Genomic DNA, 15,141 nt, shown 5'->3' with positions numbered 1-15,141 from the left:
TGATTAGATGCTAGGCAGATCGTAGGGTGTAAGTGTGATGTTGTCAGGGCAATATAGCTAGGAACTATATGGCATGTAAGACACTGTAAAGGGAGACTAGCTTCTAAATACTACTTACATGCTGGGGAGGCTTAACAAATTAACTTAGAGAACTATTAAATCAGAAAAGTTTAAAAAACAGAATTAATGTCTTTAAATAGTTTATGTGAGTTTAGACAGATAACTTGACCAATGATCTAATATATTCCACCCTTCTGGGGCCTAATATTATTAAACCATATGCTTCTAACTCATGAGGAGTTTGTAGGATTGCTTTTCAACATTTAAACAAAATTTGAAGTAATTAAAAAAAAAACATTTAACAATCTGCCAGATTCCAAATTAATCATATCTCAAAAATAAGGGATCAAGTCTGAATCTTTAAAGTATCAAAAATTCCAAAACAAGAATAGTTTAAGATAATCAGTACTGGTAATCAAATATCAGTATTTCTTGATAGGATACCAAACTAAATGGATTCACCAAGATCCAAATGTATTCCAAATATGAAGAACTTGAGTGTCTGTATCATCTTACATACACTTTATACCAAACAATTTGCCCACATGTTCTGTCACACAGATGAGCAGTTGGTACATACATATACACAAATGTGTGCATGTGTGTCTGTGTGAGAGCATCCATTTATTTGTTTGTTTGTTTGTGTTTTGGGCCTTTATTTTGTCCTTTTCATATTTTGAAATTGCTTTTACAAACTTTTACATAAAAAACAAACATTTGTTTTGTTCTTTATTATTAGTTATCTTTAAACATTCAAAAAGTAATACACATAGAAAAGACTATGGAAAGATATGACATTGGAAGAGAAAAAAATGCTTTAAAGATACTGATATTGACCATATGATGTTGTAAGGCGTTTTAGAGAATAAGTCAGCACATCTTGCTCCTTCAACTAGTTCTTGATTTTTTAAATGTAAAACCGATATTACAGTTGCCTTTTTTTTTTTTTAATTGAGGTCCAGTGAGGTTAAATAACTTTTTTTTTTTAAGATTTTTTTTTTGATGTGGACCATTTGTTAAAGTCTTTATTGAATTTGTTACAATATTGCTTCTGTTTTATATTTTGGTTTTCTGGCTGAGAGGCATGTGGGATCCCCAACCAGGGATCAAACTCGCACCCCCTGAATTGGAAGGTGAAGTCTTAACCACTGGACTACCAGGGAAGTCCCGCCTTTGTTTTTATAAGAGATAACGAGGAATACTATTTTCTGATATATCTAGTCCTTTCGTTATCATTTTTCCCTAAAGCTTGTTTTCTATGGGAACTGACCTTGGTCACTGAGTTTTTGCTAATCTTAATGCTCTTCAGGAATATAAAGACAAGGCTAACAAGAGAGTAATGACTCCCATTTTTGGTGTACTCTGGGGAGGGAGATGGATTAAAGAATGGCTTCAATAATAAACACGTACTACTTTCATATCTGAATTAGAATGTAAACATTGTTTAAATAAAAAACATGGAATGGATCAAATTTTTAAGGAAGAAATAAATTTTAAACTGTGCAACAAGTGTTGATGAGAAAATAGGACTCCACTAAATTTGCTGGAATAAATCTATTACATTCATTGGTTTGCCTGTAAGGTAATGGATGTTAGAAAGATTTAATTGGTTTTAGCAAATTTTTGATCTCATATATTATTACTTTTTATATAACCCTGTTTGAAATTCAAAAGCTGAATTTGTATCTTTCAACAGTATCAATTCCTTATCATAGCCACCTCCTGATCACCCTTATAAACAGAAGGGATCATTGGCAAGAAAGAAAAACAAACTTGTATTTGAAATTTATTATCATTTAGTTTAAAGGGCAAGTTCAATCATAGACCTTTTGCTGTCTGTTTGTTTAGATCTTCTGTCTGTCTTTTGGTGAGGAGAAGGGGCATTTAATGAATCTGTATTCCATGAGTACACCAAAAGGAAAGGACATGCAGGTGATGGCAGAAAAAAAGTGCTGAAGTACTCATTTAGCGTGGTTAACCTGCCAGATAGCCAAAAAGAGTCTGGCTGAATATTTTGCTCCAAAAAGGTATTTAAGTATCAAAATTACACTTAAAATTTAGATGAAAATCTAAAGATAAAGAAATATTTTGAACCTAAAAAAGAGTTCTTGCATACTTGTGCAATTCTTTTTCTTGCCGCTGCAGTTCTGATGATAGCAAAACATTTTCCTTTTTTAGAGAACGGCATTCGGCTTCCAATACATTCCATTCCTTTCTCAACTTCTCTAGTTCACCTAAAATAGTCCCAAAACACATTTGTTAATATAGGAACATAACTATTTTTTCCCTTAAACATGTAGATTTTACATGGCTATTCTTTGATTCCTGTTACTTCGCAGTGGCGCCTCAGGGAAGTTCCCATCACCCTAAACTTCAGTAATATTTTTTTCTCACTTCACTTTTATAAGACAAATAATTTTTAACAGTATTTAAATAAAATGTAAAATTGTAAAGATTTTCAATTTATTGTAGAGCTTACAGACCTGAAGAATGCTTATAGCCCCAATATAAAAACACTGCTTTATACAACCAATCATTGTCAAAGACAAAACTAGCCTGAATGGTTATTTTGTACAAGTTATAAAGTTATCGTTATCAAGAGTTAAGAGCTTTATGTAAAATACATTTCTTACCTTGTAGCCTCATTGCTTCTTCTCTCTGCTGGTCCTCACACTGCTGACATCGAAGCTGAAAAGTATTTTGCAAACTCATTATTTCTTTCTCATATTCAGATGCTGCTTTCCGCCACCGCTCAAGCTCGGCTCGCACTTTCTTAAGCTCTTCTTGTAGAGAAGCAATGTCAGTGTCCCGCTCAGAGGCAGCCTTTTCTGCTGCTTGATGAAGGAGTAAAATTTCATCTCGGGCACTAAGCAATTCATCTCGAGTGCTTGTGATTTCACTGTCCTTCTCCTCCCGGAGATTCTCAATATTGATGTGTAACCTCTGCAGTTGGGCTACAAAAGTATATTTACTCATCATTTTCTTAGTCCATAGTAATCAGGAATAAAAGAACAGCCCATATGGGACTATAGTTACTGCATGGCCCAGGCTGTCAGAGCTGTTTGTTGCTTTTGATTAAACTGTACAAGCAATCCATGTTTAATGCAGAAAATGTCAAAATACAGAAACACAAAGAGAAAAAACCCCCAAAGCGATCTTTATTTCTCCCACACAGAGAAAATTGTTTCTAACATTTGGTACTTCCTCTCCTACATTTTTTCTATGCATTTATACGCATATAAAAACAAAAATAGGGAGGGATCATAATAAATACAATGTTCTCTATGCGGCTGCTGATGAATATTTTTCAATAATAAAAACCAGCTATACTTTTTTTTTTTTATACTAACTTTTTTGACTAATCCTTTATTTTAGACACTTGAGGCTGTTCAGATTTTAATTACTATAGACAATACACCTTATAACGCAATCTTGATTTTTTTTTTCCTTAGGGTGAATTTGTAGACATAGAATTGCTTGGTCAGAGTGTAAGCATTAGTAAAACCTCTGATGTTCCTGACTCAATTTTCTGTTCAAATGTCAATTCCTTAAAGAAGCTTTCTCTGATGGCTTATCTAAAAATAGCCCTCTGTCATTCTCTAGCCCTTTACTCTGCCCTTACTGGACATCATATTATATACTTATTTGCTTATTCATCTTTTCCACTAGACTGTACATCTCATGCGTGCTATCTCCAATACTAGAAGAGTAAACAATCAAGAATTATTGGTTGAATTAATGAATTAATAAAGTTAATGAATATTGCCTAATGAAAGAGGTATATTTTTTAAGGATCTGGTCTTGTTGCCCTCATGACTTGAACTGGAAACAATTTGTATAAAATCATACTTGGTTCAGAACTAGAATACTGGTCTTGATTATAGTAACACAAGAAAATTATAGGTATAAAAAGTTCCGTAGGTAGAAAAGAAGAATAATTAAGATAATTAAGAGGATTTAAGGCTTGCGTAGGAAGAAGTTGCCTAATAAATAAACATTAAAGAAAATATTAGACCTTTTAAGTCTGTGGGAAGCATTAAGAGGTAACAGGTTCAAAAATCTGAAAAGACACAATGGCCATGGATAACATGACCATGGACCTGTGGATAAAATCCTGAAATATACATGCTGGCACTAGAGAGCACTCAACGATGCCCACGTAAGACAGCTTTAAGACAAAAGGAAGCACTACATCATAGAACCTTTAGGGATAATAGCCCATACACAATACGGGATGGAAGTATAGATTCAAATCAGATTTATATAAACTAATGGATAATGGCATTAAACTATAAGAGTATAAAGAGCTTTCAATTTAAAAAGATATACAACCTACCCTAGAAATTCTTGTTTGACCATAATACAATTTTTTAAAATAACTCACATGTCCCACTCAAAAATAAGAAAACCCAAAAAGAGGTTTTTCTTTGGGATATTTTAGGGCAAATATCATAGGCCTTATACAATGACTCCCCATTTCGTCTCAACAGAGATTACTTGTCTACTATGTAACTTCTTACCCTACCTCTCAAACTAAAATTTTAAAATAACATTGGTTCCTTCTTTGACAATGAAGGCAAATTAATTTTACTTTAGGAATTTTACAGTGGCACAGGAAAGACATCTCCTGGAGTATCTCACAATTATAACCTCAAAGTACCAGGAGCTCTGGTTCGAAGAAAACCCTTGACAGGCAGGGGTCTTTCGGGTCATTTCTGTAATGACCCTGTGATAGCCCATACAAAGAGATAGCAAAATGGTGGATATGAAGAGCAGCCTTTACCAATGAAGGGAGTGCAGGGACCACTGTTCTATTCCATTTGGTAAATAATTTTTGTTGCAGTGCAAGTGTGCTATGAGCATTAGAAATAACATCACCAACAAGCTAAAAGTGCTGATGCACAGAGCTACTCAAACTGATTTCCTGTCTGAAGGCCTCCTTTGTAGTAAGTCACTACATAACCCAGAAAATGACAGTCTTACCAAATCCATATCTTCAATCTTCCTCTTCCCACTCCAAGTGGGAGGTACTACTGGAGTACTAGGGAATCTTCCCTTAAAAAAAAAAGGGGGCCACAAAGAGCCCAGTTACAGTCTCAGATTCTAGGGAAGAACCAAAGCCTTGAAAAATGGGAACCCTTTGCATTCTTACTTTCCATTTTTTTTGAATTGCTACAAACAAAGAACCAATAACAATCCCAAATAGCCTCGGGTGTTCCATACCTTGAAGAACCTGTATTTGTTTACTGGATTCCTCAACTTGATTTCGATAGGCTTTTCTTTCTTCTTCCAAAAGAGCTAAAAGTAAAGCACAGTATATGTAATTTTGTGATTTAATGAAAATATTCAGAATTGAGCAGCTGGAAGGTTCTAAGAAATTCTCTCCTAAACCTCACTGAAGGAATCAAAAGTTAGGCAGTGTTATCAGTGTTAGCAGTTAGGTAGTTTAAAGATTTTTTTAGGAGCACAAAACAGTAGTAAGTAATAAATATATTCAACTGAGTAGTAGTTGTCTATACCTCGTATTGCCAAGATAACATGTGCTGTTCTTTACTTGAGAAGCATTCTTGATAGTTGTTAATCAGGATTTTGAGCTTAAATGTGAAAAACAGACTTAAAATCCTCATGTTCACTGCCAAGTACATAGTAAGTACTTACTGACAGGAAGTTCACAGTTCCCCGTGGGATGCAAATCTTCCTCCTGGTCAGGAAGGCCATTTTAGAGAACATGAGGATTCTAAGACTTTGTAAGGTACTAATTGACTGCAACTAGGTAACTGCTGTGAACGCTATAGAAATGTAAGCTCTAGGGAATAGCACAGACTCCAACTGGCCTATGACTCTTATCAGTTGGGACATTAGAAAATTCTATACCTTAACCTTGCCTGGTTCCTCTCACTTACTGAAGAATCCACTGTAAAACTGCAGGGAATATAAATTTCCCTTATCTTATACCGAGTAGCTAATATTAGGTATAACTAAAACGTAGAAATTTATATTTCTATGTTTTTTCCTTTTGCTGTACTTAATGTGTAATTAACTTTTAAGATCTTTCATTGGTACAGGCCTTTCTTAATCTTCACAAGAAAGTAGTACAACTGTAACTCTCCTCACTTTACTGATCTGAAACATAAGCTCAGAGAGCATAAGTGATGTCCCAAGATCACATATCTAATAAAGTTGTAGATTTGGAAGAAGATAACCATGCCTCTGGACTTGGAAGTTTGGGGCCATTCAGTTATATCTTGTTGCTTTCACATCCCCTAAAGAATCAAAGTAATCTTGATCTCACCTTGAAGTTCAAAGCATTTTTGTTTACTTGCTCTAGCTAGTTCCTGGGCTTCAATCAATTCCTTCCGAAGATGCTGAATTTCTTGTTTTGCCTCAGTTTCTGACTGTGCACCCTGCAAGTCATCTGACAAAAATATGTTTATTTTAAAAGCAAGAGTTAGTATCATACCATAATCTCTACAACCAAAGATTAGCAATCTTTCTCATGTTTGGAACATGCATAGTTAACAGCATAGCACAACTAAGTTTAATAAAATTTAGAAGCAAACTGTATTAAGCATTTTAGTCATTTTACCTTGGAGAAAGAACACAAATATGATTAAATTATTTTAGTAATTCATGGCAATGGTACTATAACATACATACTAATATATACTAAATTATATGTTTCATTTATATAAGGCTTATGTAGAGCTTATGAAAGGTTTGAAATTTAGTAGTATGATCATAATGCTATTCTTCTTTATCAATTTTGAAATTTCTTCATAACAAGTCAGAAAATTTTCACTTGGAACTTAACTGGAAATGGAAAAACAGAAAGAAACTTTTCTTCAAGAAAAAATATTTTAGCATGATTTCCCCAGCTGTGGAATACAAAATAAAAACTAAGCTGAAAGCTCCACTGTGCTCCCTTCATCATCACTGTTTCCTCAACACTACATACATAACAAGCAAATATTTGCTTAATTATCGTTATTATTTAAAATTAATTAATTAATTAATTTTTGGCTGTGTTGGGTCTTCGTTGCTGCGCGTGGGCTTTTCTCTAGTTGTGGCGAGCGGGGGCTACTCTTTGTTGCGGTGCGCAGGCTTCTCGTTGCGGTGGCTTCTCTTGTGAAGCATGGGCCCTAGGCACGCAGGCTCTAGAGCGCAGGCTCAGTAGTTGTGGCACACGGGCTTAGTTGCTCCGCGGCATGTGGGATCTTACCGGACCAGGGCTCAAACCCATGTCCCCTGCACTGGCAGGCGGATTCTCAACCACTGCGCCACCAGGGAAGCCCTGCTTAATTATTATTATTTTTTTAGAAATTTATTTATTTTATTTCAGTTATTTTAGTTTTGGCTGCGTTGGGTCTTCGTTGCTGCACGCAGGCTTTTCTCTGGTTTTGGCAAGGGGGGGCTACTCTTCGTTGCCATGCGCAGGCTTCTCATTGCGGTGGCTTCTCTTCTTGCGGAGCACGGGCTTTAGGCATGCGGGCTTCAGTAGTTGTGGTACACGGGCTCAGTACTTGTGGCTTGTGGGCTCTAGAGTGTAGGCTCAGTAGTTGTGGTGCACGGGCTTAGTTGCTCCGTGGCATGTGGGATCTTCCCGGACCAGGGCTCGAACCCGTGGTCCCCTGCATTGGCAGGCGGATTCTTAACCACTGCGCCACCAGGGAAGCCCAGCCCTGCTTAATTATTAAATGATGTAACCTAAGTGATTTTATCAAAATAAATTAGAGCCAGCATTACATCTCAAATAAGCTCCCTCCCCTAATTCTTTTCTCTCTAGTTACTCTGCTCATCATCTTTCATTGTATTAGAACTTTCTACTACTGAACACTGACTGAAATAAACGTATCATCAGGTAGGCCATATTCTTCTAGTACATTCTATTTGACTACTACTTTGGTTTACAAGCAACTCAGGCATAACAACTTCAATCTATCAAAAAAGAATTAAGAATAAAATTTCACAGTGTAATCACTGCAGGTCTTAGATATTACAAACCCATGTTTTCATCTTCATATCTTACTTCTCCCTGTCAAAAATCTGACTCTAGGGGCTTCGCTGGTGGCGCAGTGGTTGAGAGTCTGCCTGCCAATGCAGGGGACACGGGTTCGAGCCCTGGTCTGGGAAGATCCCACATGCCGCGGAGCAACTAGGCCCGTGAGCCACAACTACTGAGCCTGAGCGTCTGGAGCCTGTGCTACCAACAAGAGAGGCCGCGATAGTGAGAGTCCCACGCACCGCGATGACGAGTGGCCCCCGCTTGCCACAACTAGAGAAAGCCCTCACATAGAAACGAAGACCCAACACAGCCAAAAATAAATAAATAAATTAATTAATAATTAAAAAAAAATCTGACTCTAGGTTCATCTATTTTAGCCAGTCTATCAACTCTTCCTTCAAACAGTCATGGTAAGGGTGGAGGCAAAGAGAGAGAGAGATTGAGAGAGATTTTCCAGTGGCAGGTGCATTGTCACAGCAACTACAAATCTTCTCTTTCAATATCACGCATTGGGGTCTGCAAAGGTTCTAGCTGCCCATCTCTGGAACTGTCATTATGTAGGACAACGTCCTTATTCTTAGGAGTATTAAAGCAGGAAGTATCATGATGCCTTTATCTTTTTTTTTTTAAAAAAAGTTGATTTACAATGTTGTGTTAATTTCTGCTGTACAGCAAAGTGACTCAGTTATACATACATTTATTCTTTTTCTTATTCTTTTCCATTATGGTTTATCACAGGATATTGATTATAGTTCCATGTGCTATACGGCAGGACCTTGTTGTTTATCCATCCTATATAGAGTAGCTTGCATCTGCTAATCCCAAACTACCAGTCCTTCCCTCCTCAACCCCACCTCCTCCATGGCAACCACAATCTGTTCTCCATGTCTGTAAGTCTGTTTCTGTTTCGTAGATATGTTCATTTGTGTCATATTTTAGATTCCCACATACAAGTGATATCATATGGTATTTGTCTTTCTCTTTCTGACTTACTTTGCTTAGTATGATAATCTCTAGGTCCATCTATATTGTTGCAAAAAGCATTATTTCATTCTTTTTTTATGGCTGAGTAATATTCCATTGTATATAGATACCACATCTTCTTTATCCATTCATCTGTTGATGGACATTTAGGTTGCTTCCATGTCTTGGCTATTGTAAACAGTGCTGCTATGAACATCGGGGTGCATGTCTCTTTTCGAACTGGGTATATGCCCAGGAGTGGGACTGCTGGATCATATGGCAAATCTATTTTTAGTTTTTTGAGGAACCTCCATACTGTTTTTCATTGTGGCTGCACCGATTTACATTCCCACCAACAGTGTAAGAGGGTTCTCTTTTCTCCACACCCTCTCCAGTATTTATTATTTGTAGACTTTTTAATGATGGCCATTCTGATGGGTGTGAGGTATAGTTTTGATTTGCATTTCTCTAATAATTAGTGATGATGAGCATCTTTTCATGTGTATGTCTTCTTTGGAGAAATGTCTATTTAAGTCTTCTGCCCATTTTTTGATTGGGTTGTTTGTTTTTCTGTTATTGAATTGTATGAGCTGTTTGTATATTTTGGAAATTAAGCCCTTGTTGGTTGCATCATTTGCAAAGTATATGTAAATATCATTTGCAAGTATCATGATGCCTTTATCTTACTTTCAAGTGGTTTGGCAAAAAATATCTACATAATATCCTTCAGTAGATATTTTCCTACTTGTATGTTAGGGTTTTTTTCTAAGCACTTTTGACAATTTGGGCTAAATAATTCTTTGTTTTGGGGCTGACCTGTGGATTGTGGGGTGTTTAGGAGGTTCATTGGTTTCAACCCACTAGATGCTAATAGCACTGCCTCTCAGTTGTAACAACCAAAAATGTTTCCATATATTGCCCAATGTCCCTGGGGGTATAAAATTGCCCCACCTTGAGAACTACTGTTCCATGTTAATAACTTTATAACAAAGAGAAAACAAATCTACACATAGGCTTCTTTCCCACAGAAGCATTGGTTAGTAATTCTGAAACTATTTTCTGTATATTCTAAAAATGTTTTAAAAAATAAATAAATTGTAGATAATGGCATCTAGGTTTCTCACTATTGGGAAAGACAATTACAGATATGGAAATACGAAAGACAATTAATTCTGTGGTGTAAGGTATGAATTAGAAGAAGATCTGAATGTATAAAATAGACTCTAACAGATCTGAATGTATAAAAATAAATAGATATAGAAATAAATATAGACATGTGAGGTAGTAAATATAGCCATACATGTATGTATGGATATGAATATACATACATCTGTTTCTTAACTCTGTCCACTCAAGTGGGCCTAGAAGTAATGAACACATCATATACTCAGATCTTGGTTTGTCAATACCATTCTCTAGTTTAAAAAACTAGGGCTCTGTGGAGAAATGGCTGATTTCAGGACTAAAGCTAAGTACAAGATGAATGTAGAACATCTTTTTTTGTGTCAGAAAGTAAGAAAGGACTCAAAGAATGATTGGGTCCAAAAAGACATAAGGGTCTCCCACTGGCCAAACATGAGACAATTTGAGTACCAAAATAAATAATGATAGTGACAGATGATAATTGACTGAATAAAACATGAATCCATGAATTCACACTGATATAGAAAAAGAAAGGAAGGAAGGAAAGAAGAAAGGGAAGGGAAGAGAAAACTCTTCCATACTGTAGAAAGCTTGCTAATAAATGTAGAAGGATGACAGAATTATGAAATCACTACTTGGCAACTATGATTATAATAAATGATTCAGGCAATCATCATAAGGAGACATTAAAGCTAAGAAGATAAATGTTTGAGGAGTGGGCTTCCCTGGTGGCGCAGTGGTTGAGAATCTGCCTGCCGATGCAGGGGACACGGGTTCGAGCCCTGGTCTGGGAAGATCCCACATGCCGCGGAGCAACTAGGCCCGTGAGCCACAACTACCGAGCCTGCGCGTCTGGAGCTGGAGCTTGTGCTCCGCAACAAGAGAGGCCGCGACAGTGAGGCCCGCGCACCGCGATGAAGAGTGGCCCCCGCTTGCCGCAACTAGAGAAAGCCCTCGCACAGAAAGAAAGACCCAACACAGCCAAAAAAAATAATAATAAAATTAATTAATTAATTAATAATTTTAAAAAACTGTTTGAGGAGTACCAGGATATTTATTTAAAGCTGACATCATCAGCGACAGAACAATTCAACATCAGGTGCCTCCTGATATGATGCCCAAAATTATTTCTGTTACATTACTGCCAAAGATGCACAACTTTAATCTAATCATGAGGAAACATAAGATACAACCAAACTGAGGGACATTTTAGAAAATGACCATGGTTCTTCAAAAATGTCAATGTCATGGAACACAAAGAAAAACTGAGGAACTGTTCCAGATTAAAGGGACTAAAGAGACATGACAGATGAATGCAACGCATGACTCAGGATTTTCTGAGGACATTATTGAGACAACTGACAACACGTGAATAAGGTCTGTGTATTTGATAATAGTAATATATCAGCTTGTAGTTAATTTCCTGATTTTGAGAATTATATGGTAGTTATGGAAGAGAAACAGAAAACACACATGAAAATATTTAGGAGTAAGGTTATCACGCCTGCAATTTACTCTCAGTGGTTCAGGGAGAGAGAGGGAGGAGGAAGGAAGAGGGAAAGGGAGATGGATAAATCAAATTTGGTAAAATGTTAACAGCAAATAGGGTGAAATGTTAACAGCTGGAAAATCTGGATGAAGACTATATGAGGTTCTTTGTTCTATTCTTGCAACTTTTCTGTAAGTCTGAAATTATATCAAAATAAAAAGTCAAAAGGATAATTTCTACATATATACATAAACAAATAAAGAAAATATGGCAAAATACTAACAACTGCTGAATCTAGGTGATGGACACATATGGAAGTTTTTGGCATTCTTCAATTTTTCTTGTGTTTGAAATTTTTCCTAATTAAAAAAGGTCTCTTGAAATTACCAATCCTAACGCTACAATCTTGGAGCAATCATTTCTCCCTATATTCTTATCCTTAACCTATCTTCCCCTTCTGCATTCTATATTGCATTGTGACACTAGAGCAATTTTCTTACTGAGATCAAGAACCTACACTGCTGGGGCTTCCCTGGTGGCGAAGTGGTTAAGAATCCGCCCGCCAATGCAGGGGACACGGGTTCGAGCCCTGGCCTGGGAAGATCCCACATGCCGCGCAGCAACTAAGCTCGTGCACCACAACTACTGAGCCTGCGCTCTAGAGCCCGAGAGCCACAACTACTGAATCCCGCGCACCTAGAGCCCATGCTCCGCAACAAGAGAAGCCACCACAATGAGAAGCCCGTGCACCACAATGAAGAGTAGCCCCCGCTTGTCACAACTAGAGAGAAAAGCCCGTGCACAGCAACGAAGACCCAACGCAGTCAATAAATAAATAAAATTATTTTTTAAAAAAGGAAGATAAATGAAAGCCTTATTGAGCTAAATAAAAACCCATTTTATTTAGATGTGCAAGTCAAATGGAAATAAATGTTTTTTTAGGAACTATGATGAGGTGAAAAGATTAATAGAATCTGTTTTCCTTTTAACACAAATCGTGTCTTTAGAAGTGCTTGGTGTATAGTCTGGGCCAGGAACCAGCTTTTCTCAGACTAAGGCTAAATTCTATAAAAAGGTCTACACCACACAGTAACCCACTAAAGAACCAGCCGTGGCACAGAGAATACATGATACTCTAAATTAAATTTGTTGTCACTATTTCTTCATAAGAGTGACTGGAGATTTAACTTAAAATCTGACCTTTGCTTTAAATGTGGGTGAGACACTCTGAACCACGTGGTAAAGGGCCAAATCAAAACATTTCCACCTGAGTTCTATTTTGCACGTGCATGTCTGTTGAAGGCTAATGTAGCCATAACATCTGTTACCTCAGCAACTGATAGAAGTGACCTAGCAGAAGCAGCTGGCCAGGTGGGTGCCATCCTCTTTCTACTACTATCACCCATTCCTTTGGAAAGTCTGGTAGTTTAGTTGCAGGCTTGGTTGATGAGAACCTTCACAGTGGAGGAAGACCACTTTCTTGCTGTGGATATGTGTAGTCATGTGAGATAGTCCTAGGTGGTAGCCTATGAATTTAGCTTTGGCAGCAGCCTCTTACTGTTGATTCTCACCCCTTTGCCATTCCTTCTGACCAGCCGGGTTCCCTCTTGACAACTGGATCTTTTGTTGGCTCCTTTGTCCTTCCCATTGTTCTTCTCTTTCTCTATAAATTCCCCCTGCTATCACAGTCTATCCCTATGCAGAGAATTCCCAAACACTGTTACTGACTTCTTTCTGACCCAGTCTTATCTTTCTCCACATCTGCCCCACACAGCCTGTGTTGCACCACATTTTCCTACTGGTAAATGTTAATTCTACATTAAACATTAGTCCTATTTGTAAATGTCAGTACTATTTTAAGGAAAGGCATGGCGCCCTTTTCCCTCTTGGTGTACCCTGACTTATCTTTAACCAACACATTTGGGAAGCCCATTCTGACTACTGCTCCACTCCACCCCTGCCCCTAGCCAGGAAATTAGCTCTGCTCTCCAAAGTTTTCACCACACCTATTAAAACACTTATTACACTATCAACCTGTCTCCTTACTCCATAAGACTGTAGCCTCCTCATGTGTCTTATCTCTGTATCTCCTGGGCCAATAAATGTCACAGAATTAAATGAAAATGGCTTTCCAGTCCTAGTTTCTGTATCACACTTCCAACTGCATTTCTGGTTCCGAGGGTGACAATACAAAACGTCTGAACGTGAACGGAAGAACTTTTAATGATTATGCTGGGACAACGGGTATAAATGGTTTCAGGAAAACCAGAACCTATGGAAAACCTTCCTGTTCAACATGTGCCAAACTAAAAACATCACATTGTCTTTCCACCACATCATTTAGACTATGTCCCTAGTTATTTATATGTCCTGCAAGTTGGCAGTTGGATCTAGAATCTTGATCAGATTCAGGTTCAGTTTTTTGTCACTGAATACATCACATGTAGTATGACACACTTTCAGGGTCATCTCAAATGATACTTCTTCCATGAATCGCCTTTCCTCCCCATCTTCTAAGACAAACAAAAAGAAACAAATATAAAATCTGGACATTCTTTCTCCTTTCTTTGACTCCTAATGGCAACAACCACCAAGAAACAGCTTATCATCTATACCTCTTCTATAGCCAATTTGCCTAGAAACTCCTCAAATCCCAAAGAGAGTCTTACTAGTCTTTGAAACCACTGGAGTCTCTGGCACAATTCCCTAAATAGAGCAAAGTTGCATTAGACACTAATTGGACTGAATTCCAGTTTTCCTTTTGTCTTTTTTTTGGGAAATGATTTCAAGCATATAAAAACCTGTGGATCAAGCCACAGCTTTATTTCTCTCAAAAGTGGCATAAATTGGTTGAAAATAATTAATATTTCAGGAAAAATTACTACTGCTATCATCATTTCATTTATATCTCATGGTGAATGTTTAATCTACTTTAGATTCTTTTCCCAACCCTAGATGACTAACATGACAGGTAGCACATTATAATTCTAAAAAAAGATTGGCTGTTTTTTAAAAAGGAAATAATAAAATTTGAAAATAATGGTTCAAGAAGCCAGGCATAGGGTTTCAATGAATAAAATAAAGGGGCTACTTTCTACAACTCTCAAGGTTAACACTGTGGTCTAATAATTTATACTCTTCATCTAAGAGAAAAATTCTGTCGGTCTACTGAACCTAATTACACAGACAACAAAACATAACCACATATACTCAAGCATAACCCAAGTGTTTCTAATAAATGTCAGTAAATACATTATTTTAAAGAATTTAGGACTTCCCTGGTGGCGCAGTGGTTAACAATCTCTGCCTGTTAATGCAGGGGACACGGGTTCGAGCCTTGGTCCAGGAAGATTCCACATGCCACGGAGCAACTAAGCCCGAGTGCCACAACTACTGAGCCTGTGCTCTAGAGCCCGCAAGCCACAACTACTGAGCACGCAAGCTGCAACTACTGAAGCCCGCACGCCTAGAGCCCGTGTTCCAA

General features: G+C 37.3%; 1 protein-coding gene across 39 annotated transcripts in view; it reads right to left on the bottom strand.

Annotated features, from left to right (window-relative positions):
• The window catches only part of LOC118904105 (sarcolemma associated protein), a 155,833-nt gene that overhangs the window by 10,573 nt on the left and 130,119 nt on the right, over nt 1-15,141 (bottom strand). For 29 of the 39 annotated variants that reach the window (XM_036869887.1, XM_036869885.1, XM_036869894.1 and 26 more), the window contains 4 exons: nt 6,353-6,475; nt 5,284-5,358; nt 2,694-3,014; nt 2,177-2,294 (listed from right to left, as the gene is read on the bottom strand). In XM_036869887.1, the coding sequence (XP_036725782.1) occupies nt 2,177-2,294; nt 2,694-3,014; nt 5,284-5,358; nt 6,353-6,475 (637 nt within the window). The remainder of the gene's footprint in view (nt 1-2,176; nt 2,295-2,693; nt 3,015-5,283; nt 5,359-6,352; nt 6,476-15,141) is intronic. The other 10 variants (XM_036869900.1, XM_036869914.1, XM_036869920.1 and 7 more) reach the window with 1 other exon arrangement.

Source organism: Balaenoptera musculus, chromosome 11, assembly GCF_009873245.2.
Source record: "Balaenoptera musculus isolate JJ_BM4_2016_0621 chromosome 11, mBalMus1.pri.v3, whole genome shotgun sequence".
NCBI lineage: Eukaryota > Metazoa > Chordata > Mammalia > Artiodactyla > Balaenopteridae > Balaenoptera > Balaenoptera musculus.
Note: the sequence above shows the minus strand (reverse complement) of the source record. Positions and strands in the feature narration are given on the sequence as shown.